Here is a 25,742-nt window from a genome sequence, read left to right as displayed (position 1 = left end):
GGTTGTCAAGGATGCTATGTATGATAACTTAGGCAAATCAGTTTACCTCCCTGAACTTCAATTACCTCCTCTGTAAAATAGACCCACCTTTGTGCGGATCTAAGGCGATCAGGTGTGTAAAACGCTTAGCATAACGCTGGCGTATAGTAGGCACACCAAACAACAAGCGGCAGCGGTAGCTCGGGGAGGCTGTTGGTTTGGGAAGTATGCATTCAAGGAGCAGGATATCCCAGAGACCAGGAGACTGGCAAGGCGACCTCAGGAAAGAAGGAGAAAAGACGGGAGAGAAGGAAAAAAGAGAGAAGGGAAGAGGTGAGGAGGCAACAGGGTCCGCCCTCCAGGCGGGGCGCCAGCGAGAGGCCCAGGCCGGGGCGGGAGCGCACGTGGCCTATTTCGGGCGGAGCAGACGTGTCTGGCCGTGGCTGAGACCTACGAGCTGGCCACAGGAGACGAGCCTTGAAGGTACGTTACAACCGGACGGCGAGGACCTTGAACGCCGGGATGGGGCGGCCCGGGGTCCCCGGGAGTTGGGGACAGCGGAGCGTGCCGGCTCTGGGCTCGCCACCCTCCCGGGGCAGTTTGGGCCGGACGCCTGGGTCCTCCGGCCCCTCCCCCTCAGGGGCGGGGTTAGGTGTTCTGACCAATGACCGGCCGCTCTACAGACCCCTCCCCGCCCCTCCCCGCCCCCAGAGCAGCGGCCTCGCACAGTGCCCAACCGCCCGGCGCCCTGGCCTGGGGCAGCACGAGCGCGGAACCTGCGGCTGGTGAGTGCGCACTCCCCAGGGTCTCCGCCCCGATCCCGCCTCCATCCCATGCCCTAGAGCTCCGGGCGGCCGACTCAGGCGCCGAGGAGTGACTCAGCGCGGGGAGGGTGGCGACTTGCTGGGGCTGGAGATTCGAAGTGTTCAGGGCCTTGAATGCCGGGATGAGTGGGGGTGAACGAGTGTCTTTGGAACTGGTCCCGGAGCAGTGCTGGGGCCTAGGGCCAGGGTGAGATGGAGGGGACAGGGCCAGACTCAGAGACCAGGGCAGGGCGGGAGAAGCCACGGCTGTACCGCCTTGCCTGGGCCAGGGCCAGGGCCATGGTAGAGGGGCAGGTCCTGAGCTTCTCACCCAGCTCCCCGCCTCAGGACACCAAGATGCCTGGCGAACAGCAGACAGAGGAGGAGGAGGAGGAAGAGATGCAAGAGGAGATGGTGCTGCTGGTGAAGGGTGAGGAGGATGAGGGTGAGGAGAAGTATGAGGTGGTGAAACTCAAGATCCCTATGGACAACAAGGAGGTATGTGTCCCACACCCTGGGGCCCGTTGTCCCTACATCTGGTCCAGGTCCAGCCTCCCTCAGACAGAAGCCAAGACAGCCAGCCCCTACTTTTCTCTGAATTTGAGGACCTATAATCTCAGGGTTGGCCGCCCATTCTTCTGCCCCACTGCCCATGCTGCCATCTTATGGATGTCACACCTACTGTGCCAGGCTCTGTGCTGGGTGCTGGAGAGTAAACTCTATCCTTGGTTCCCCATGGAACTTGATGTCTAGTGGGGTTAGACAAGTTACCACTCAGCTGCAATCTTGTATGATTGCAGGGTGCAGGCACAGGGGGTGTGGAAGCCCAGAGATGGGAACGTCATGCAGACTTAGGGGTGGGGAGGAGGTCAGGTTAGGTAAGAGCAACAGTAACAGCTGACTCTTGGTAGCATTTACTATGTGCCAGACAATGTTCTAAGAACCTCAATTCTATAACGTAGGTAGTATTTATTCCATTTTACAGGTGAGGAAACTGAGGCCCAGGAAACTGGACAGTTTGGTGACTGGCTCAAGGTCTCAAAGTTAGTAAAGGGATGGCTTATCTGAGACTGAGGGGGCTCTGAGGGGAAGAAGGACTGGCCCTTTCAGTGGCTCAGAGGAGTGAGTGGGGTACTGGGAGAAGTGAAGGCAGGTGGTTCAGTTGTGCTGAAGTATGGATGAGAGGAGGGTGATTGGCCGGCTAGGTGAGTGTCTGGGTTTTACCTGAGGGTGTTGAAGGTTTGAGGAGAGGAGTTTTAGAGAGATCAGAGTATGAGTTAGATTTCCCCATTCGAGACCCTAACTGCCTAACCAGGTATATTTCCACTTCCCAGAACCCTACAGGACTCCCACCCCAGCCAGAGTCCAGCTGCAGGGCTCCCGCTGGGCATGGTTTCTGAACTTAGGCTCCCTCTGATTTCTTCCTGCACAGGGGCCAGTTCCCAGGGAAAGGAAGTTGTGCTGCCCCCTAGTGGATGTAGTGTGCCCTAGGAGGAGGGGGCTGGCTGCTTTGGCCTCCTCTTCCAGTCAAAATAACTATTTAGTTCTGTTTTTCTCAGGTCTCTTGCGCCTATCATCCTAGCTCAGCCTGCCTCTTCTGGCCCTGTGGATTCCCTGATCTCCACCTTTGGCCCATAAGTTAAGAACCCAGACTCCAGAGCTTAGGGTTGACTTCCAACTCCATCACTTACCAGCTGTGTGACCTTGGGCAAGTTTCTTAACGTCTTTGTGCCTCAGTTTCCTCATTTGTAAAAGGGAAATCATAACAGCACCTACTTATTGAGGTTGTGAAGATTAAATACATGTAAAGAGTTAGATGTGTCTGGCGCATAATAAACACTATGTACATATTTGTTGCTATGATTCATTCTTCTCCTGAAAGTTCAGGACCTTGGGCGAGGTCATCCTTCCCGAGATTTTTCAACTCATTTTTATCAAAGGCTTTCTGGGCTGAACCCTGGGGCCAGGAGTGAACAGGGAAACCAACATGGAGGGCCTAGACAGAGGGTTGAGGGCAAACAACTCAAGGCAGTGGGAAAGGCATCACAGAGACGACTTTTGACTTGGGTTTTGAAGACTTAGTGGGGATTTGGCAACTGGATGAGGAGGAAGGGCATTCCAGGAGGAGAAACAGCAAAACCGAAGGCTTAGAGATGAGGCCAGAGAAGTAGATGTGGCCTGAAAGTAGAAGGTGTTGGAAGCCAGCATAAGAATTAGAACAAACTGTTAGGTTATGCAGTGCCACCAGAAGCCTTAAATCAGAGGAGGGACATGATGGGATTTTCTATTTAGAAGAATCATTGGCTGTTATGGGGATACCAGGCCAGATGAGGCTGGTAGCCTGCTCTAAGGTAGTGGCAGCAGTGGAGAGAAGATGGAGAGAGGGAACCCTGATTGGACTGCCTGGAGCTAAGGATGGGAAGGTGGGGGGTGGGCATGGCGAGTCATGAAAGGTATGTAGGGTATCATGTAGCAGGTAAAAGCATTGGTTGAAATTCTAATTCCACCACTGACCAGCTTTGCCTCAGCTTTCTCATCTGTAAAATGGGATAATGAAAGTTAAGATCCTTGAATGCCAGCCTGAGAAGTATCATCTGGGGGACTGGATTTGGAGGAGGAGGGTAAAACTGAGGATTACACACACATCCAACATTTACCACTGTGCCCACAAGATAGCTTGTTAACTTGCTGTGTGGTCTCCCTGAGTCTCACTTTCTATGAAATGGTGATCTCGAAAGCTCCTTCCAGTGCTGACATTCTGTGATTCTTAGCTATCAGCAAATCCCATGGCCAGTCATTGTCCAGAACAGGCCTTAATTATGCTGCACTCAGGGGCTGGAGTATTCTCTCCTGGCCTATCAGAATCCAATCTAAAAAAAAAAAAAAAGAATCCAATCTATCTTGAATGAATAGAAAGATTTTCTCAGAGGGCTCTATGCACATCCAATCCCATCTCCCTGCTTAACCCTTGAGTGGTTTTCTGTTTCCCTCAGGATAAAGTCTCAGCTCTTGAGCCTGGCATTCAAAGCTCTTCACCGTCTGACCTCATCTCTATAATCACTCAACACCCATCCCATGCCCCAGCTTCAAACAGATCTGACCCTTTCTCACCTCTAAGACTTTGTCCATGTGGTCTTTCAGCCTGTACAACTCTCTTCATCTTTTCCACTTACTTTCTCCAGGATAGCTCTTCTCTTTTTCTAGATCAGGTGTCTTAATTTTTATCATGCGTACAGATCACCTGGGGATCTTGTTCAAATTAAGATTTTGATTCAGTAGGTCTGGAGTGGGAGTTGAGATTCTGCATTTCTAACAAGTTCCTCGTGATGCTGATGTTGCTGGTCTGTGGACCACACTTCCTGTAGCAAGGAGCTAGAAGGGAGGGATCGTATTTTATTATACTTTGTACCAAAAAAAAAGGGAGATTCTGACTGCTAAAAGAGTCTGGGGGCAAGGGGTGGGGAGATAAGCTGTGTAGGTGACCTCAAACTTGTCAATGAGATAGAATTGCATTATGACAAAGAAAATAGGTGTTTTGGACAATGACAGACTTCCTTTCAAACCCTGGCTCTGCTATTGATTAGGTGGCTGGCCTTGGGCAGTCACTTTACTTCTGAGTCTTATTTCCTTATAAAATGAAGCTGCAGATACCTAACCCAAAGAGTTGTGAGAATTTAAAATGAGAACCTGGTGAAAAGCACTTAGCACAGTTCCTGGCTCGTAGTGAGTACTCAGTAAATGGTAGTTGTTGTTATTATTATTAATTAGAAAAGTAATATCTGAGGAGGAAGCTGGGATGTTTGCCCTGGTAAGAAAAAAAATAAGTAGGAAGACAAATCACTAACTTCAAATACTCGGATCATCGTATTATTATACTACATCGTATCCCCATGGTACCCTCTTGTTATAGTGTAAATGCCATTTATTCTAATTTTTAAATCTAATAGTTGTACAACTTAAGCCATGGTAGGGCCTTTAATGATCACCTAGTCCGGTATTTGCCAAGCTGTCACATGTATATCGCTCACCTGTTGTTCTCATTTATTTAATGCTTTTCTTCAGATAGATTCACGTTGCTTTGTTAAATAAATTTACCTTCATCTAAACAATAATATTGATAAAATTGTAGGTTTCATGTGATCCATTGTTTTTCTAATATCCGTGAAAATAAATACATAATAATGATAATATGATAAAAATTTGCCTACATAACACTTAGAATTCTCTTGCATCCTGTGATGTGCGTACCTCAAGTTGTGAAATTTTTATCTCACCTAGCCTACCTTGCCTTCCTTGGTTCACTGAGGCAGGGGAGGAGAGTGACTTGCCCCGGGGTCTTAATGACCTAGACTCAGCCCCTCTTACCAAGATTCTTCCTGGGGGCACCCAAGGCCCCTCCTCCTGCAGCTGGAGATACCAAGGGTACTTGTGTGAAGAATTTCTTTTTCATAAGCCAGTGAACCCAGCAAAGGAAGTCTTCACGCTGGTCAAAATCATCTTAAAGAAGGGTACCAAAGAAAAATGGGCCAGAAAAATGTAGATATAATGAGAAAAGTTCTCTCAACACTGGCCGACATGTTGAGATAAACCCAATAGACGTCAAAACCAGGGCAAGACTGGAAAGTGTGACCTTGAATTCAGACTGTGTCAGACCTGCTGTGGGGAGTTTCTCGATTTAAAGTATCAAGTTGTATTTTAACCTTGAATCTCTTTTGGAGAGTGTCCAGCCCTGGTCATGTCTTGGTTATGCAAGTGCAGGGAAGCAGTGTAGCCTACTGGTTAAGGGCAAGCGCTCTCGAGTCGGTCCTGACTCCCACTGGCTATGTGAATTTAATCTCCCTGAGCCTTAGTTTTCTCAACTATCAAAAGATAACACCTGACTCAAGGGGGTGACAGGAATATTTAATAGAATAATGTACATAAAATAGCATTGGCCAAGCTTTACACTCTAATGTCGTTGTCACAATTATGATTATGTGTATTGTTTAAACCCGAGTTCCCTTGGCTGGTCACTAATTTCTCAAACCTTCTTGTTTTCCAATTTCTGTGTTGGTTACCAAAAAGCTACTGCCGTTTTTACAAAGGATCTCAAAGGCCTTGAAGGTGCCTTCCTTGCAACCTCAGAAAGAAAAGGCTTTACTGCTCCTTAGCTATCATTTACCCTCTCTTAACCTGTTGCCTTATCTATAAAATAAGACTAGTGATAACTACTTGTGGAGATCGAATATGAGGAGAAGCTAACACTGTCTTGTCCTTAATATGTGCCCAGTATTTCATTAGGTCATGAATTAATATACCTAATTGCTTGGCCCACAGTAGATGATCAACATTCCTTTTGGTGGCATGAGCCTTCTCTTTTCTAAGAAGGGAGCAATGTGCCCTTGATATTCTTCTTCACTCGGCTGTTAATATAAAATGTTTTCCCTTCACCTGCCTCTTACAAAGCATTTCTTTTTCTGATTTTTATCTCCAGAAATCCAGACCTCATGAAACTGGCTTATTTTCAGGTTTTTTTCATTTCAGGCCTCAGAGTAGTATTTGGTTTTTACCCTTGCCGCCTTCTTCACAGGTTAAAAAATAACAAGTGCTTGCTCTTGAAAGTTGATTAAAGAGCCTGGACTGGATGCTCTCCTGGCTCTCCTACCTCACTGACTGCTCCTGCTCAGTCTTTGCTGGCTGCTCTTCATCTTGCTGCCTCAGGTTCTCTCTGCTCATTCTCTGGGTAATCGCATCCAGTCTCAAGGCTTTAAAAACCATCTGTAGGTTGACGACTTCTCAATTATCTCCAGCCTAGGCCTCTCTCCTGAGCTCCAGGTGTGTCAAAGGAGAATTGGAGATAACATCTGAAACATCTCACCTACCAACGGGCTCCTCCCACAGTTCTCCTCTGTAGATGGCAACTCCATCTTTGCAGTTGCTAAACTCAAAATCCTTGGAGTCATTTTGACTCCTCTCTTTCTTCACACCTCATAATCTGTTATCAAATCTGTTGTCACAAGCTACAAAATACATCCAGAAGCAGACCACTTCTCACCATCTTCACTTTGCACCTTTGTCACCTGGGTCTGAGCCACTGTCTTCTCTTGCCAGATGACTGCAGTATGGTAGCCTCCTGACTGGGCTCCTGCTTCTGCCCTCTCCCCTCCTTCATTCTGTGGAGGCTTTTAAAATATGAGCCTAATCTGTTCACATCCCTGCTCAAAAATGTCTAACATCTCCTCTAATGATTCCCCATCTCATTCATATTACAAGGCCCTAAGCCAAGAGATCCCCTCTAGGACCACTCCATCATTTTTCTCCTCCTTATGCATTCTGCCCTGGGCACTTTTTCTTGCCATTCCTGCAACTCAGCAGACAGAACTCCTGCCTCAGGACCCTGCTGTTCCCTCTGTAGCTCCCTCACCTCCTTTAGAGGGTTGTATCAGTAAGGTTTCTTAACAACCCTATTTAAATTTGCAGCATCCCCGTAATACCAGCACGCCTTATCTATTCTTCCTGAAAGAAGGAATTTTTAAAATTTAATGCTGAATCTCCAGTGCCTAGAACAGAGTCTGGTACATTGTACGCGCTCAATAAATAACTGAATTAATAAAGAATAGCTAGAATGACCCCAGGCATTGTGATATGTGCGTTAATGTATTATCTCATTTAATGCGCACAACCTGAGGCAGCCGTCGTTGCTTTTCCTATTTTACAAACGGGGAACCGAGAGGCTGCAGCGTGCGGAGACCGAGGTCTCTGGCTCTCGGGCCTGTCGGTCAGGGCTGACCTGTCCCCCCCTCTCCCCGCAGGTCCCCAGCGAGGCGCCAGCGCCGTCGGCCGACCCGGCGCGCCCACACGCGTGCCCAGACTGCGGCCGCGCCTTTGCGCGCCGCTCCACGCTGGCCAAGCACGCACGCACGCACACGGGCGAGCGGCCGTTCGCGTGCACAGAGTGCGGCCGGCGTTTCTCGCAGAAGTCGGCGCTGACCAAACACGGCCGCACGCACACGGGCGAACGGCCCTACGAGTGCCCCGAGTGCGACAAGCGCTTCTCGGCCGCCTCGAACCTGCGGCAGCACCGGCGGCGCCACACCGGCGAGAAGCCGTACGCATGCGCGCACTGCGGGCGCCGCTTCGCGCAGAGCTCCAACTACGCACAGCACCTGCGCGTGCACACGGGCGAGAAGCCGTACGCGTGCCCGGACTGCGGACGCGCCTTCGGCGGCAGTTCGTGCCTGGCTCGCCACCGACGCACGCACACGGGCGAGCGGCCGTACGCATGCGCCGACTGCGGCACGCGCTTCGCGCAGAGCTCGGCGCTGGCCAAGCACCGGCGCGTGCACACGGGCGAAAAGCCGCACCGCTGCGCCGTGTGTGGCCGCCGCTTCGGCCACCGCTCCAACCTGGCGGAGCATGCGCGCACGCACACGGGCGAGCGGCCGTACCCGTGCGCGGAGTGCGGCCGGCGCTTCCGCCTCAGCTCACACTTCATTCGCCACCGTCGCGCGCACATGCGGCGCCGCCTCTATATTTGTGCGGGCTGCGGCCGGGACTTCAAGCTACCCCCTGGCGCCACTAGCGCCACAGCCACCGAGCGCTGCCCAGAGTGCGAGGGCAGCTGAGCCGCCGTTCTCGGCGTCGCGGGGTGCAAGCGTCTGGCTGGAGAGGGCCACGCTGGGACCCCTGAACTGGGGCTGCATTAACCTGAACGACTCCTCCCCGCCCCGCCGCCCGGGTCTGGGAAAGGGTGGGACAGCAGGCCTGGCTGCCGTGGAACTGGGAGACAGGGAGAATCCCCTACCAGGGTCCCTGGAAACCGTGCCCACCTTCCCCTCACTACATCCCTTTGGCCCATGTTAGTGAATAAAGTATTATATCCTCACCCCACCCGTGCCTGTGAATGAGGTGGGTGGGGAGAGGAGGAAAGTTGGGGTTTTCCCGAGACTTGGTGACTTGAAAAGGGTTCCTGGACCTGGGTTTGTGTGTAGTTTGGTTATGTCCTCAACCTCAGATCTGGAAGGGTCCACAAATACAGCACGTTCAAGATCAAACAGGCGTTGCATTCTGCAGAGCTTTGGTGAACAGGTATGGAGCTCATGGAGCTCAGTCTAGTAAAGAAGAGACAAGAAATAGAAACTTTATAGCACTGCGTTAAAGGCTGTAAGGCTTCATTATAATCATTAGATCATTTTCACCCTCAAAACACCCCAAAGTTAGGTAAATCTTTTATCTCCGTTTCTGCAGATGAGTAGACAGGTACTGAATGCCAGTAAATGGCAGAGCAGGGACAAGTGAAGAGGCAACTGCAGTCCACTGTCATTGGAACTATGATGGGGGAAGTTGTTGGACAGGAGAGGTCTTTATTGTAGTCTTGGAGTTGAGAGGCTCTTCTCAGAGGTGATGTTTAAGCTGATCTTGAAGGCTAAGAGATGGGGTTGGAGAAGGATGCAGAAAGCCCCTGAAACTGCATGCCAGGCTTGTTAGAGCTTGCAGATGTCCCCTGGGGTGGAATGTAGGGACAAAAAGCAAGGAAATTGGCAGCACCTAGACCACTAGGGACCTTGGAAGCCAGGGGAAAGGGTCCAAGGCAGCAAAAGGCCTTGAGGGATTAGAGGGGGAGGGATGGATCTGACATATTAAGGTGCTAGAATTCACCGAGTTAGAGTGGCCATGGGGATGAGGGAAAGGAGAGATGGGGCTGACCTTTTTTCTTAGCTTGAGTGACTGCAGGCAGTGTCACTGAGATGGGGACACAGGATGAGGTGCAGGACGGGAATTGAAGGGGTGGCAATTGGTACACCCCCATCTGGACATGTTGAGTGTGAGGCAAATGTGGAGGGGTTAAGGAGATGATTAGAAATACCAGCTTGGGGATATTAGGTCTGGAGTGCGTGACGCCACCTCCAGAAGAGGGTACGCAAGAAGTCTGAAAGAACAGGCAGAGGTAGAAAGAAAGCCCAAAGTGTCTTGTCTGGGAAATATAGAGGAAAGTGTTTCACGGAGGGAGTGGTCAGCTCGCTCAGATGCTGCCCTGGTGTCCACTGTAAGAGTTTGGGGAAAGTGGTGAGAGCAGTTTCAGTGGATGGGAGGGAGTTAAAGCCAGTCTTGAGTGGGTTAGGGTATAAATGGGAGAATGAGGAAGCAGAGTGGATGGGTAGACAACTGTTTTCAAGAGGCTTGGCTGTGAAAAGCTTGAGGGAAGCAGCTGGAGAAAGTTTGCTGGTCTTGTTTTGTCAATAGGGAAGAGACTCGACTGTGCTTTATATGCTGGTGGGGAAGGCTAATGGAAAGGAAGAGAAGTTGATTATATAGAGGGAAGAGGAGAAAACTGATCAAGAAGAGGGAATGAAATCAGAGACCACTAAGGATAAGGCTCCAGCTATCACTAGTAGGGAGAGGAAAAGTGGGTTTGGGAACAAAGCCGAAGCAGTTCGAGTCTGGATTCTGTTTTACCTGGGAAGTAAAAGACGTCACTGGTTAAGAGGGAGAGAGGTCATTAGTAGGAGGAATGAGGCCAGTCAAGAGGAATGCCTCACTTTACTGATGTGGAAACAGGCTCAGAGGGGCAATAGAAGTAGTTTAAAGGTCTTTTTCCCTGCATTACCCTACCCTGAGTGAGGCAGGTCATGGGTGTCTCAGAAAGGGAAGTCATGGGCCTGAGGTCACACAACAGGTAAATCACACACACCCAACACTATCTTTAGTTGTAGAGGTGGATGAGAAATTGGCTTTGGGAGGGCAGGGGAGGGGGTGAGGGGCCCAAGCCCAAGGGAAGAGAAGCCCCACCCTGCTCCACATCAGAGGCCTGACCCTGATTTGTGCTGGGGACCTGAGGCTGGGTTTTAGGCCTGGGCTTGCTTTAACTGTTGACATTTCCTGCTCTGGGCCTCTGCAAGTTTTGAGTTGAAAATAACTGCAAACTTACAAAGTACCTACTATGTGCCAGGCACTGTCCTAAGCACTCTACTTACAATAACTCACTTAAACCTTTCAACTCTATCAGGTAGATAACATTATTTTCATTTTAGATGAGGAAACTGAGATGCAGAAAGATGAAGTAATCTGATGAATGTCATCCAGCTCATAAGTATCAAAGATGGCATTTGAACCCAGATAGCCTGGCTCCAAAATCTGGGCTTCTAACACTACATACAGCTTCCAATCTCCTTTAGAGGCCCAGAAGGGGGAAGGAATTTGCATGAAATCCCACAGGGAACTTGACAGAAATCGGATTTCTCTGCCCTGCAGGTGGGAGGTTCAACAGAGAAACATGGGAGTTGGGCTCAGAGGCATCCTGGTGCCCCTCTCCAGCACCTGCTGAGACAGAGCCTCCCTGGCCACCCCAGGAAGAATCCAGAAGTTGCTAACCAAAACTTTTATTGAGGGAGAAAATACCAGGAGGCTGTCTCCTGGAGGTTCTTGGGCCCTAGACCTCAGGAAGTAGGGCCTCCAGGCCCATGATCTGTTAGGAAAGGACTAGAACAAGATTTCATGGCCAGAGGTTTCTGCTCCTCAGATGCCATGCTGAGTTGCAGGTCCTGTGTCCATGTTTCTAGGTTGAAGCCTGGCCCGCAGACTCACAGGCAAGGTCTGCAGGCCCCATTGACTGGTCTTCAGAGGTGGCCCCATGGGGCAAGTCTGTATACTTGCGGGCGGAGCCGCGGGACAGATGTGCGGGGTAGCGTCGCCGGTTGGTGTCCATCTTGGAGAGCACTGCTTGGGGCAGATCCACACGGCAGCGGGCTGCTAATGCTACCAGGTAGATGAGGACATCACTGAGCTCCTCTTGAAGGGCTGCTCGTTCCTTGGGGGGCCAGGCTTGGGGGCCAGGCTTCTCATCAGGCTTCCACTGACTGGGGGCAGAACACAGATAGGCACACACACACAGATGCTAGCTAGGACAATGGGCTCTGCCCCTCTTAGGAGCACCCAGTCCTTGGAGCAATGAACTCCCACCTCTTAGGAACTTCCTCCAAGGACAACTCAACCCATCTGGGCCCTTGGTGGAGTTAGGGTGGAAAAGAGACCCCAATAGATGATTCATCCAGACCCCAGTGTCCCTACCTGAGCCAAGGAGTGGCCAAGAGGTCATTTCATTTGTTGATACCCAATTCTGCTTTTCTCTAGCCCTAGCCTCTGGCACCCCAGACTAATCCTCAGACCTGGACCACTGCATAAGCCTGCTGACTCATCTACTCTTGCCCAGTACCATCTTTTAAAAGCACCCATTACATTTTGTCCCTCCCCTGCTAACAGTCCCCCAGCTGTGCTTGGAATAAAACCCAAACTCCTGACCATGCCCTCCAGGTCCTGCATAAGCTAACTCCTGCCTCTTCCATGTCATTATCCACCACTCGCCCTCTCACTCCCCACCTGAAGCCACTCTGGCCTTTTCTGTCTTGCCAACAGGCCAGACTGTCACAGGGCCTTTGCACTTACTGCTCCCTCTGCCTTGAATGTTCTTTCCCCACATCTTTCCCATGGCTGGCTCCTTCCTGTTATTCAGGTCTTAGCTCAGCTGTTACCATCTCAAAAAAGCCTTCTCCCTCTGTTGCCTTCTTTCTCATCACCTTGTATTATTTTCCTCATAGAACTTATCACAATTCCTAATCTTTTAAAATTAGTTTATTTATTGTCAGTCTCCTTGCACTATGAAGGCAGGAACCGTGTCTATCTTGTTCAAGGCCATATCTCTTCATTCTAGAAGACCCAGCACACAGCTGATGCTCATAAATCTGTAATGAATGAACCTTGCCCTCCCACATCTCTGTGCCCTCATATCTCCATCCCCATGGTGACTGTGCTGGTTTAGGCCTCACCATCTCTTGCCTGATTTACACCAGGCTCCCACTGGTCTTCCCTGACCCAATTTTGGTGATCCAATCCACCCTGCAGACACAGTGATCTTTCGAACACTCAAATCTGGTCAGATCTTCTGTCCAAACACCATCACTTCCTAACCCTGATTCTATCATTCTGTGTTCATATCCCACCCCTCTCCTCCACAGCCCTCTCACTCACTCAGCAGATACATACTGAGTGTCTGTTGTGTGCCAGGCACCTGGGACACACCAGAGAACAAAACAGATACAAAATCCTTGCTCTTCCTTGAGCAGCTTACACTGAAGAAGCATCAGATTCTCCCTGAATTTAACTTGCCCTTTTCCACCTCACTACCTTTGCAGATGTAGCTCCCCCTGTCTGGAATGCCATAGGCAGATCTTCTATAGAACACCTTCCTTTCCACCCCAGAGGCAGAGGTAAAGGAAGGTTGCCACCACCCATTCTTAGACGGGGATCTGCCTGCTGTTTTCACACCTTTCTCTCCCAAGAGACTGGGTGCCCAAAAAGGGCAGGGACCGGTGAGTCATCTCTGTATCCCCAGCAACCAGGCACTGAGCCTAGCAGTGAGGAGGGAAAACTGAATCCATGAATATTAGATGATCAAATAAATGTTCCCCTCCTGTCCCCGACAACACACAGACTCTTCCAGGAAGCTTTTCATCTACTCACAAGAGCTCTGCCAGCTCCCCCACTTCCCCAACCAAGGCCAGGAGGAGGTTCCGAGGTTGGTGGAACTGGTCCCAGTCTCGTTCAGCAGCAAATTCAGCATGGAGGCGGCGGCTGGAATAGGAGAATGGGGTGGAAGCCTAGGTCCCAGGGTTAGGGGATGGGGGAGGAGAGGCAGGGCCGAGGAGGTATCGCAGTGATATGTAATGGGGCATTAAGTATCAGGGGATTCTGCAATTCCTTGGGTGGCCTTAAGCAAGTCATTTCTTCTCTATGGGATTTGGTCTCCTCATCTATAAAATGGGTGCGCCCCTACAACAGACCCTAAACTCTATCGACACCTAAGAATACCCTCTTTCCCATTATTCCACCTCCGGCTGCTTCTGCAGTTTCCCCCACTTGGAATATCCCTCTCTCTGCATATCTAAGTCCTACCGATTTTACAGAGTGCAGCTCCACGGGCACTTCCCCTAAAATTTCCTCCTTTGATTTCCTTCAGCAAGAAACAATGTCTCCCACCTCTTAGCACTGCATTTGCCCCGGTCCTAACACCCACTGCTGGCGGGCAGAGGCCGGGCGGAAGCAGCATCCGACTCGGTATTTCCCCAGGGCTGGTTCTAATATTACTCACCGAGTGTCACGATTTCCCCTGCCTCGGGTGTGCACTGCTAAGCCCATTTTGCAGATGAGGAGGTTCGAAGGCTCGCCAGGGGTCAGCCAGCAGAGCTGGGACCACTCACAGCTACTAGCCTTCATCCCGACCACGTGAAGGGACTTTCCCCAACAGGACACAGAAAGGGGGCGATCTCCCCAGCCCAGGCTGGGCAAGGACGGCTTACATGTCCTCAAGCGTGGGCTCCGGGCTGAAGCTGAAGGAGCCGGCAGCAGCAGTGCCCTCTCCCCCCGTGTCCCCACGCGCCGCGGACATGCCGACCACCGCGCTGCAGCCGCGACCGTACTGGAGAACCAGGCGCCCGGCACGGAGCTCGCCTCCAGAGCCCTGACCAATCACAGGCGTTCGCGGTTGCTTCACGGGGCGGAGCCAACAGGAAAGACCAATTACTTATATGGAGTTTACTACAGCCTGCCCCTTACCCTGACTGGACCAATCTGAGCGAGCTTCCAGCGTGAGCTCTTAGGCCCGGGCCCTGGAATTTTTCAGCCTTGGTCAAGTATCTTAAAGGTATAGGTACCAGATTCGACCAGGGGAAGAGACAAAGGGCAGAGGGCGAGGAGAGCGCAGGCGCTTCACTTCCCTTGTGGTCGTCAGATGGTGCCAAAGCGAAATGACCGGGCGGGGAAGGGTGGGGCGCGCCGTGGAGAACCCCAGAAATGGAGGTTAAGTTTAAGCAAGAAAAGGAATTTGTTATAAGGATTCAAGAATGTCTCCAGGATACAGCTGAGCCTTAGGAATGAACTGAAACCAAGGTATCAGTTTTAAGCATTTTACATATTTAATTCTTACAGCAACTCAGTTAATCCTCACAATAACCTATGAGGTAGGTAATATCATCATCATCATCTCCACTTTACAGATAAGGAAACTGAGAGATTGAGTAATTTAACTTAGCATCTAGTAAGGTGGTAGCCAGGTTTCAAATTCAGGTAGTTTGGCTTCAGAGTCTGTGTTATTAAACTTTACACCTTTCAAATGATGATAAGTACTATGAAAAAAATTTTTTAATATTACAGTATTTAAATACTATGGAAAGTGGGGACAACTTTAGATTGCATGGTCCAGCGAAGATGTGGTAAGCACTGGTGGTTACCTACTCAACTGCCCTTTCCCCTCCTCCATTCTTGCAGAACCTTGATGTTATTCTGGGGTCTACCTTCCTTTACTTGATTAATCATGTGTCTCCATTGCCCTGGCCTTTGATCAATTTATGGGTGAGCATGTGGCCCAGTTCTTGACAATGAGAAGTTAGAGGAAGTCTCTTGGAGACTTCTGGGAAAGGTTCTTAGTTCTTTTTTCAAAAAGACACAGGATGTTTCTATCTTTAGATGTTGGTATGTGAGGATCAGGTTGTGAGGAGAGCTAGCTCATAGCTGGGATTGATAGATAGCAAGATGGAAAGGACCTGGATCCTTGATGACATTGCTGAGGCACTTATTTTTACAAGTTCCAGAAATGCTCTAATTTAGGACTCTGGTTATATAAGATAATAAATCCCTTTATTGGTCAAGCTACTTTTAGTTGGATTTTCTGTTACTTGTCTTTCAGAAAGTGACATTTAAGCTGAGCAAAAATCAAGGGGAATAGAGTTCTAGGTAGAAGGAACACCAATGCTTAAAGCAGGAAAGGCGTGGTGTGTTCCTAATGACAAAAAGAATTCCAGTGTGGCAGGAATGTAGTGAACAAGGAGCATGGTTGGATATGGTGTTGGAGAATTAAAGAGAGGCCAGATCAGATCAGTCAACCATGGATTTTATGTTTTATTTTATTTTGGATTTTAAGTATTATGGAAACCCTTTGGAGGGTTTTAGAGAGGGGAGTCAGAGGATCATATTTTGTAATTATGAGCCCTCCGGCTACTGTGTTAATGAATTGGAGGAGGGCAAGAGTAGAAGCAGGAAGATGAGGTACTGCAGTTGTACAGGCAAGAGATGATGGTGACTTGGGCCAGGCTGATGGTGGGTGAAGACAGAGACAAGTGGATATATTGGGGACGTGTTTCGGAGGTAGATCTATAGGCTTTGTTGGTTTTGAAGTAGGGAGATGGGAGAAAGGATAGAATCAAGCATGGTTTACAGGTTTTGAGTGTTGAGCAACTTGGCGGATAGATGGTGACTCATACTGGGAGGAGAAGGATGAGGTGCAGGATTGAACACATGTGACATCAGGAGTTTGGTTTAAGCAAGTTGAAGATGCATATCAAATTGGCAGGTGGATTTATGAGCCTAAGGTTTAGGGGAGAGATCAGGGCTAGAGATTCAGATTTGGTAGCCTCAGTCATTCAGACGGCACTTAAAGTCAAGGAAATGGAGCAGAATAACTAATACAAGAATCTAGGTAGACCAGACCAGGATTTGGGGTACTCCAACATTTAGGAGTTGAGCAGAAGAGAAGAGGCAGGAGAGGTAGGAGGAAAATTGGCAGAGTATGGTGTTATGGAGGCTAAGAGAAGAAAGTGTCCCAGAATGAGCGGACATCTGATTTGGATGCTGCTGAGCTGCTGGGTAAGAGAGCACAGAATTCGCTACTGGATTAGGCACCATGGAAGTTGGATATGAGACAGGGGAGAAAAGAGGGAGTCCTGGGTTTCTGGCTTGAGTAAGTGGATGGATAATTTCGCCATTTGCTGAAATGAGGACACAGAAGACCCAGGAGCTGAGGTAGGAGGGAAGATAATGAATTCAGTTTGGGAGACGTTGAGTCCAAAATGGCTCTAGAACATCCAGATAATGTCCAGCAGACAGGGGGACATGCAGGTCTGAAGTTCAGAGCATTGAGCCGCCTTATGGATCTGGGAACTGACAGTTTCAGGAGCCAGGTACTTCCCCTAGCACCTTCCCTGGTGTTTGCTACACTTCCTCAGACAAGAAACCCAAACTCTTTTACTGGAATATAAAGCACCGCTTGGAAAGCAGCTTCCTCGGGAGTCGGCTGCATCTCCGATTTTTGAAGAATCAGGGACCAGGACGTCTAGATCTCACAGGTCACATGACCCTTGGAGATTGACAGAAAGGAGGAGGCCCTCTCTCTGGGACTGCCTCTGCCTTCCCCCCAGGAGATCCCTGGCTGAGCTGTAAGGCTCTTGCAAAGCATCCTTCAGAAACATCCAAGGGCCGGCCCCATGGCTTAGTGGTTAAGTGCGCGCGCTCCACTACTGGCGGCCCGGGTTCGGATCCTGGGCGTGCACCGACGCACCGCTTCTCCGGCCATGCTGAGGCCGCGTCCCACATACAGCAACTGGAAGGATGTGCAACTATGACATACAACTATCTACTGGGGCTTTGGGGGAAAAAAAAGGAGGAGGATTGGCAATAGATGTTGGCTCAGAGCCGGTCTTCCTCAGCAAAAAGAGGAGGATTAGCACGGATTTTAGCTCAGGGCTGATCTTCCTCACAAAAAAAAAAAAAAGAAGAAACATCCAAGTTCTTGGCTCCACGGCATCATCCTCTGAAGACCAACTAAAGCCAACTCTAGCACAGCACAGAGTTGCGGAGGGAGGCCCTCATGAGGGAGAGGAAACAGCCCCATCATCTGGAATTCTCATCCCAGGCTCTTCTACACCCACACCCTCACATCCAGTCAGTTTTCTCCATTCTCTTCAGACACATCTAGGCAACCCAACCTCCCTGCTTTAGTCAGGGCCTCATTGTGCTTGGTCTTGTCTTTTGGTCCACGTTTATGATTAGCTCTTTATAAGCCTATCCCCCCAGAGACTGGGTGCCCTAGTCTTTTCAAACCAAAGGTGCTTCTCCAGTGCAGGCTAACAAATGTTTAGTGACAGGATGGATGGGCTGGGACAGGCAGACATGCACATGCACACACATACCCTTCTGCTACTCAAAATAGTTTGGCTAGTTTCTCTACTAGAGCCAAGCTGGTGCAACTGGTCCTGGTAAGGATTTTTGGGAGCCCCTGGAGTGGAGAAAGTGACAGCAGCTGGAGAACAAAGTAGCAGAGGCCCATAAGCTGGGTGGGTAGTGTCAGGGTGTGGGACCCTGGGCTGGTCAGAGGTCCCAGAGACAACAGAGTCTGATGGGAAACTAGGAGTCAGGTGATTGGGAACCCATCCACCAATGCCCTTGAGAAGATTGTTTCTCTTCTCTTAGCCTCAATTTTCCTATCCATGTAATGGGGATCTGGTCTAGGTGGCCTCCAAGGACCCTTCATGTGTGTGCTGGGACGATGGGGACAATATGTATTTTGTTCATGGCTGTATCCCCAGTGCCTACCGCAGTACTGTTCTTATTGGAGGCAGAGCTATAGGCCTTGTTGGTTTTGAACTGGGAGATGGGAGATAGGGTGCTACTATAATTAAAAATATTTGTTTTTATTAAATTTTTCAGGGGGAGTCAAGACAGAGGCTTTTAGGAATGCCTAGCCTAGCCCATTCAGGCCAGGAAGTCCCCAACACCCTTCTTCAACCTACTTATCCAGCCTTATCCCCCTACACACATGCTGAAATGCAGCCAGATGTGCCCCCACTCTCCCCCTCCCTGCCTTTGCTCACATAGTTCCCTCCTTCTAGAATGCCCACCCCCTTTCTCTGCGTATCCAAATCCAAATTCCACTCCTCTTGCAGAGCCCTGCTTCAAAGCCACCTCCTCTGGGAAGCCTTCCTAAACTTCCTCCAAAAAGGAAATAATTTGGCTTTCTCTAGCACTTCATCCACTCTAGCCCTCATGGCACTTACCACTTTTCATCTTAATTTTGGGGTGATTAGTGTCTCTGTTCTAGATCTCCCCCTACACTGGGTCTCCTGGAGAACAGAAGCAGTGTCAGGCTTTTGTTTCCCCAGGGCCTGGTACTTGAGTAGATCTAATGAATACCAATCGATAGGAGCATGTCTCACGGGATCCCCTCCATGACTTCCCTGCCATAGGTGGGTATGGCTGCGCCTGTTTTACAGAAGAGGAAACTTAGGCCCAGAGACCTGTCTGAGATCACCCAGAAAGGTGAAGGCTGAAGGTCACCAGTACTCCCCAGTGCTCCTCAGCAAGTGAAAGAAGTCTCCCCACCCCCGCAAGGGAGTAAAGGAGGCAGCTCACACGTGTGTGACATATGCTGAGGTCACCTTGCCCTTGCCTTTCCTCTGCCCTTCTGTCCTTTCTCTTCATCTTCCTCTAGCTTCAACTTCCTCTCTTTTTTCTTTTCTTTTTTGGGTTCCTTTTCCTTTTCTTACTCTTCCTTTTCCTCCATCGCCTTCCTTAGCTCTGTTTGCACCTGTTATTCTGTTCTGATTTCCACCCAAGGCCCTGTCACCTCCACTACCTGCTACCTCCATTTTGCTGCCCAGCCCCTCCCCAAGGGAAAGTTGGATGCCTACCTTGCTGTCAACCCCTAACCTTTCTAGGTTAACTAAGATGCTGGGGAAGCATCCAATCATTTTCTTCCTCTTTTCTTCTGCCCACCCCAAGCTAGAGAATGAACCAGTTAGAGAGCTGTGTAAGTGGGCAACCAGGACCAAGGCCTGAATTTCTTCTCCAAAGCCTGTTCTTAAGAGATAGGTGGTACCAGCTTCCACCGCTAGGAGACACCAAGAGCAAAGACAGTATGAAAATAGAGGGTGCTACGGTTGCCAGTGTGTACCTCACTTACTCACTCACTCATTCCTTCATTCATTCCATATATCTGAGCACTAACCACGAACCAGACATTGTTCTAGGTGCTGGGGATACAGAACATCCCCTGCCATCTTGGAGCTTACATACTAGCAGAAAGGGACAATTATAAGGTAAATGAATAAATTCTCAAGATAATTACAGATTAGGATAAGAGCTATGAAGCCAATAAATAGGGTGATGAGTTAGAGCATAGCTAGGAGTTGGCTGAGGTCAGAGAGGGCTTTTTGAGGACGTTTTATCTGAGCTGAGACAGGTCTGAGAGTGAGCTAGCCAGGTAGAGAATCTGAGAAGGTTCCAGTCAGAGGGAACTGCAAGTACAAGGGATCTTGATTTGTTTGAAGCGCCATGGAAAGGCGAATGGGCTAGAGTGTAGTGAGAGAGAGGGAGAGTGCCATGAGATGAAGTGCCGTAAGATGAAGTAGGGATTTTATGGAAAGCGATTTTAGAGCTTTGAGCAGGAGAAAAACTGATTGAATTTATTTATTTATTGTTGTTAGTATTTACATTATGAACTATGTAAATATTCATTGCTGAATACTATATATGATTACATTTCATTTGTTACACAAGATTTTATTTATGGTTGGAGTTGATAACTGCCTCGTTCTTTTTTTACATTTGCTGGTTTTCTATGTAATAATTATCACTAATTCTTTTTACATCTTCCATTAACTTTCCAATACAATTTTTCATACAATTAAATGTATCAGTACTCTATCAGTTCCATTTTCTTTTTCTGGAAGCCTTCCAGGCTCCTGTTCTGGTGTGGACTGGTTGCTCCCCAGGCCTGCTGTCCAGCTGCTGCTTGAGACCTCCCTTCACCTCTCTCCTGGGCTGGGTTGGGTTTCCTGGACCCCATGTTTTTTTCTTTCTCGGTTTCCTCCCTTGTTTTGCTGGAACACATGTTCCAGTAGTTTCTTGAGGTCAGAGGTTTCTTGAGTTTCTTGAGGTCAGAGAGGGCTTTTTGAGGATGTTTTATCTGAGCTGAGACAGGAGAGAAACAGTGAATGGGATGAAACCACTTTGATACCTTGCGTGTCTAAAAATATCCTTAGTCTATTTGTTTGAAAAATGTGGCGAGGTGTAGAATTATATGTAGAAAATCATTTACCCTCAGAATTTTGAAGGCATTGTCTCATTGTCTTTTAGCTTCCAATTCACTATGGAGAAGGCTGATACTGTTTCTACCCCCCAAACTTTTCTTTGTAATCTTCCCCTCCCCCCAGAAGATTTTAATGATTGGTAGCATGGACTCTGGAGTCAGACTGCCTAAAAACTGCCTGTGCAACCTTGCACAGATTTCTTAATCTCCCCATACCTCAGCTTCCTCATTTGCAAAATGGGGTTATTGGAAGTTTAAATGAATTAATACATATAAAGCACTTACAACAGCGACTGGCAGAGTATGCACTATATAAACACTTGCTATTATTATTATTAGGGTCTCTTTATTGTTGGTGTTTTAAAATTTGAATAATTAGTGTATGTCTTCTTTCATTCACTATGCTGGGAATTTAAGAGGTATGTGAGACAACTTTTAAGTTTTAGAACTTTCTTCTATTATTCTTTGATAATTTCCTTTCTTCTTTCTGCTTCAGTAACTCTTTCTAAAGGAACTCCTCTTAGATGTTAAACCTCCTGGCTCACCTCTGATTTTCACTTTCTTTTTCTTCTATTGTGCATCGTTTTTGTTTTTTTGTACTCCTTTCTGATAAATTTCCCCAGCTTTACCTTCTGTCTTCTACTGAATTTTTAGATTTTAGCTATATTTTTATATTCTAAGTGCTTTGTTCTCTTATCTTTTTATGGATACTTTATCTTCTTTTATTTCTGCTTTTTTTTTTTCTTCTGCTCCCTGTATTATCTCTTTCCTGAGTTTTTTCTGTTTGCTTTAACTTCTTTCAGGTTAGAGGCTTGCCTCAAATGTCTGCTGATCCTCGGCTACTCCTATGTAAGAGTGAGGCATTAAAAAGAATGTGCTTGAGTGAAGCTTTTCAACTGGGAGGCTTCCTGGCACAAGGATTTTCACTGGGGGCTCCCTAAATGTTTATATTTATGGGTCTTTTTTTCTGGGCACATTCATCTTCTCCAGAGGAATATTCTCCAGTCTTCCACCTGCGCCAGGCAGGGGCACTATAAGCTTCCCCGAGAGTGTTGTGTTTTGTTTTTTTCATGTGTGAGGAAGATTGGCCCTGAGCTAACATCTGTGCCCATCTTTCTCCATTTTTTCATATGTGGGACACCTGCCACAGCATGGCTTGATGAGCAGTGCGTAGGTCTGTGCCCAGGATCCGAACTTGCGAACGCTGGGCCATCAAAGCGGAGCATGTGAACTTAACCACTACACCACCAGGCCAGACCCCCAGACAGTGTTTTTAATAGCTAAGCTGAGAAAGGAGGCTGGGGCAGTCTCATTTTTCAGTCTTTATTCTTCTGTTTTTGGTCAGGCTCCCTATCCTCTGCTGTGCCTTGTGTCCGTGACTTTGCATTTTTTTTTTTTAAATAATATTTATTTATTTATTTATTTTTCCCCCCAAAGCCCCAGTAGATAGTTGTATGTCATAGCTGCACATCCTTCTAGTTGCTGTATGTGGGATGGGGCCTCAGCATGGCCGGAGAAGCGGTGCGTCGGTGCGCGCCCGGGATCCGAACCCAGGCCACCAGCAGCAGAGTGCGCGCACTTAACCACTAAGCCACGGGGCCGGCCCCTGCAGTATTTTTTAAATTCACATTTTCCAGGCGGCCGGCCCCGTGGCTTTGCGGTTAAGTGCACACGCTCCGCTACTGGCGGCCCAGGTTCAGGCCCAGGCTCAGATCCAGGCGCGCACCGACGCACCGCTTGTCCCGCCATGCTGAGGCAGCATCCCACATACAGCAACTAGAAGGATGTGCACCTATGACACACAACTATCTACTGGGGCTTTGGGGAGAAAAAGGAGGAAGATTGGCAATAGATGTTAGCTTAGGGCTGGTCTTCCTCAGCAAAAAAGAGGAGGATTGGCATGGATGTTAGCTCAGGGCTGATCTTCCTCACGCACACACACAAAAAAACATAAATTCACATTTTCCAGAAAATAAACCTCCCTTTACCTGCAGAGGTGAGAGGTAGTCATTTGGCTGTGTGACATTGGGGAGAACTTCAAAGATCTAATTACCCTGTGTATAAACTTTCAAATCAGTATCTGTTTTTATCCCCACCCTTGACCCCAGCTTCCTTATACCCCCAGAGCATATTTCCTTGCTTCCTGTTAGTACTTCTCAACTCTGAAGGCATTTACACTTAGGCTTCCTCTGTTCTCAGTCAGTTACCCCTCCTCCACCTGCTTTCCATCTTCCAAGAGCTATTGACACTTTTCTTTTGGTATTTCCTCTCCCACCTTCTAATCCTTGGGGTTTATGCCTGTTTTGAGTCCATTGCTGTCAACTCAGGGGGAAGGTGTAAACCTAAATCTGGGAGCTAAATCCCCTGGTCCAGGATCAGGGAAAACACTCATTCTCCACTTTGCCAGACTCTAACTGTATCAATTGGTTCGTTTTATAAGACTGTGAAAGATTCAGAATTCCAAGGATCCAAACATTAGCCAGAAGAATTTTTCAACAAAGTCCTTTTTATTTATTTCACTAGAAATTACTCTTTATTGATTAAATCACCAGGAATCTTCAGCACAAGATTTAACATCTTATTGACCACCAAGGCCTGGGCTCTGGGGCTTGCTCTGCCTCTCCCAGTCCAGAACGGGGTTTAGAGGGAGAGACGTCATTAAAGAGACCAAGTCAGATGGCTGCAGGTCCTCCTTTCCCAGTCATTGGACAAGCTGCTCAATTCTTGTCCAGAGCAGGAAAGAGCCAGTATTTCAGAAAAATCTAATAAAGAATTTGACATTGCATTATAAAATTTCTCTTAACAATTTAGATTTTTCAACAGTATTGGCCCAATCTTATTTGCTTCTGATTTAAACATTTTTCATTTTGCAATTTATTTTTGTGTGTATGTAATTTTAATAAACAATCTCACTCCCTGTGCAGAAATAAATCAAGCCAGGGCCAAGAGGAATCCCTCAAACCAGAATAGCCTCATCTTGCTCTTGGAAAAAGGGAACAGGTTTTTCTGCTCCTCTTCTACACAAGAGATGAACAAACCTCCCACCCAAGTCCAAAATGTTACTTCTGGCCTTGGAATGTGCAGCTATTGATGGGCTGATTCAAATCACCTAGAAAGGGCAGCTGGAACTACTATGCAGGCAGCCTTCTTTGGATATTTCTTCTTAAAAAAAACTCTTGAGGATCATCCATGATTGTGTACAAAGGCTGTAAGGTCCAAACAACTTCTGCTATTCCATCTCAAGAGCTAGGCTCAGAAGAGGCATTGGAACTGTCAGGAGCAACAGCTGTAGCAGTGGCCCCACGAGGTAGGACCTCAATAACGCGAGGCTTGTCAATGATCCGGGCTGTCCGGTTTCCCTTTTCCACAATGCCGACGATCCATGCTTGGTGACCCTCTCCATACTTGGAAGATTTGATTTCAGAACAAAAGCGAGCTGCTTGTTCTCTTGGTAGACAAATCAGTAATCCCCCAGAAGTTTCTGCTGAGGTTCCTTGAAGGAGCCCAAAGCGTCCACTGGCCTTGCTGATGGCAGCCATCTTGGCAATGATTGGCAGATTATGAATGACAAAGGACACCTCATTTCTTTGTTGTTTGGCAAGGTTCTGAGAGTGTCCTAGAATGCCAAAGCCTGTGATATCTGTGGCTGCATGGGCATTAAACGTGTGCATTAATCCAGCAGCAGTTCTGTTTAGGGTAGCCATATTGAACATGGCTTCCTGATAGGCCAGCTCTACCTCTTCTCTGGAGACCACCATCTTTATTTTATTCCATCTTTCAGGGTTATCCAGCCACTGGTGGGCATTGACAGCAACCTGGGTTCCTAAGGGTTTGGTTAACACGAGCACATCCCCAACAACTGCACTGTCGGGCATTATGAATTCATTTGGCTGACATACCACAGTAGCAACTCCACCGACGATAATCCAAGGGTTTACCACGGTCTGTCCCCCAGTCACTGCAGTCCCTCCTTCTTCAGCAGCATCCCGAAAGCCTTTGATCATGAGTGGTGTTATCTTTTCTCGTTCCTCCTCATTCATACTCTGGCTGACGCTGAGTAACATCAACATGTTATCACATTCAGTAATACCCATGGCGTAGAGGTCACTCAGCACGTTGGCACAAGCTATGCGCCCCATCATGTAGGGATCTTCCACCAATGGGTAAAAGAAGTCCGTGGTCTGCACCAGTGACAGGCCCCCGTGCCTCAGGGGTATGACGCAGGAGTCCATCCCAATGCCCAGGGTTGGCAAGGTCGCGTTGGGTTCCACCCTGGCCGGCAGGCCGGCTTCCTGGGCCGCCTCTTCAAGGCCTCCGACCAGGCCCCGGCCGAGCGGGGGCCGCGTAAGTCCCGCCAGGAGCTTGAGCAGCGTCTCCTGGGGGACCTTGCAGCCTCAGCCCTTCATGCCAGAGAAGCCCGTCAGCCGCCAGCTCGGGCTGAGGCCTAATGCCCGGGGCTCGAAGGGCCGGTAGCTCGAGAAGCCCCGGCCCAGAGACAAGCCCGCTGGGCCCGAGGAGCCTTCTGCCGCCGCCGCCGCCGCCGCCGCCATCACCTCTCCGCTGGTGCCCGTTAACGCGGCTTCCGCCATCACGCCTGCCCGGCAAGGAGGGGCAAAGGGGAGAGGAGAGGTCCCTCTTATTCTCTACTTCAGTTAATACAGAGTAACAGTCAGATATTACCGTGGAGATCCAACCCCGCACGACTCAGGCCACCAAACTCACTCCTCACCGCGCGCTCCCGTCCTTCCTGAGGGAGGAGCAGCCGACCTCCCTATTTATAACCCTGGTGATTGACAGTCGTATCATCCAATGATGACTTTGCTGCCGAGAGGTGGGCTTCCTTTGGTCTCAAAGGTAAGGTACAAATCAACCGCCGGTTTGCGAAATTGGTCTCCGCGAGATTACAGAACAAGTGGTTTGGTTCGCTTCCCTTGTAATTTAAATGATCTCTTGGGAGTGGCTGGCTGAACTCTGCTCCCCTAGAGGCAGTTTACCAAGTCCAGCATTTTCAAAGACAAGGGAAGGTCGGTCACTGGGCAAACCTCATGCAAGTCAGAATTGTCAAATGG

The 25,742-nt window shown here is 48.8% G+C and overlaps 3 protein-coding genes and 1 long non-coding RNA gene across 6 annotated transcripts; 2 read left to right on the top strand and 2 right to left on the bottom strand.

Annotated features, from left to right (window-relative positions):
• Window positions 1-168: 168 nt before the first annotated feature.
• ZNF771 (zinc finger protein 771) lies at window positions 169-9,937 on the top strand. Of its 3 annotated transcripts, none has more exons than XM_058569634.1 (3): window positions 169-462; window positions 1,131-1,280; window positions 7,574-9,937. In XM_058569634.1, exons 2-3 carry the CDS (start codon window positions 1,140-1,142, stop codon window positions 8,384-8,386), a joined length of 954 nt encoding a protein of 317 aa, XP_058425617.1. In that variant the 5' UTR covers window positions 169-462; window positions 1,131-1,139; the 3' UTR covers window positions 8,387-9,937. The 3 variants fall into 3 exon arrangements, with proteins under 3 accessions (XP_058425617.1, XP_058425618.1, XP_058425616.1); XM_058569635.1 differs by lacking the exon at window positions 169-462 and adding an exon at window positions 676-764; XM_058569633.1 differs by lacking the exon at window positions 169-462 and having other exon boundaries at window positions 797-1,280; window positions 7,574-9,936.
• LOC131422414 (uncharacterized) lies at window positions 1,291-2,630 on the top strand. Its single transcript, XR_009224080.1, has 2 exons — window positions 1,291-1,825; window positions 2,342-2,630. It is a non-coding gene; the product is annotated as an uncharacterized LOC131422414 (long non-coding RNA).
• Window positions 9,938-11,122: 1,185 nt separating the features above from the next.
• On the bottom strand, window positions 11,123-14,229 carry DCTPP1 (dCTP pyrophosphatase 1). The gene is made up of 3 exons (XM_058569636.1): window positions 14,114-14,229; window positions 13,278-13,388; window positions 11,123-11,617 (listed from the first exon to the last, which is right to left on the bottom strand). Exons 1-3 carry the CDS (start codon window positions 14,200-14,202, stop codon window positions 11,317-11,319), a joined length of 501 nt encoding a protein of 166 aa, XP_058425619.1. The 5' UTR covers window positions 14,203-14,229; the 3' UTR covers window positions 11,123-11,316.
• Window positions 14,230-23,159: 8,930 nt separating this feature from the next.
• On the bottom strand, window positions 23,160-25,408 carry SEPHS2 (selenophosphate synthetase 2). The gene has a single exon (XM_058569632.1). The coding sequence runs from the start codon at window positions 25,260-25,262 to the stop codon at window positions 23,913-23,915; it is 1,350 nt and encodes a 449-aa protein (XP_058425615.1). The 5' UTR covers window positions 25,263-25,408; the 3' UTR covers window positions 23,160-23,912.
• Between the last annotated feature and the right edge of the window lie 334 nt (window positions 25,409-25,742).

The sequence above is a fragment of the Diceros bicornis genome, chromosome 26 (genome assembly GCF_020826845.1).
Source record: "Diceros bicornis minor isolate mBicDic1 chromosome 26, mDicBic1.mat.cur, whole genome shotgun sequence".
Lineage (NCBI taxonomy): Eukaryota > Metazoa > Chordata > Mammalia > Perissodactyla > Rhinocerotidae > Diceros > Diceros bicornis.
Note: the sequence above shows the minus strand (reverse complement) of the source record. Positions and strands in the feature narration are given on the sequence as shown.

Bases quoted from the DNA above. Each gene is read 5' to 3' on its own strand.
- DCTPP1 (XM_058569636.1), bottom strand. From the start codon at position 14,202: ATGTCCGCGGCGCGTGGGGACACGGGGGGAGAGGGCACTGCTGCTGCC. The intron at 13,389-14,113 runs GTAAGCCGTCCT...CTCCTATTCCAG, and splicing joins GAGCCCACGCTTGAGGACAT to CCGCCGCCTCCATGCTGAAT. The intron at 11,618-13,277 runs GTGAGTAGATGA...TTCTGCCCCCAG, and splicing joins GGGGAGCTGGCAGAGCTCTT to TCAGTGGAAGCCTGATGAGA.
- ZNF771 (XM_058569633.1), top strand. From the start codon at position 996: ATGGAGGGGACAGGGCCAGACTCAGAGACCAGGGCAGGGCGGGAGAAG. The intron at 1,281-7,573 runs GTATGTGTCCCA...CTCTCCCCGCAG, and splicing joins TCCCTATGGACAACAAGGAG to GTCCCCAGCGAGGCGCCAGC.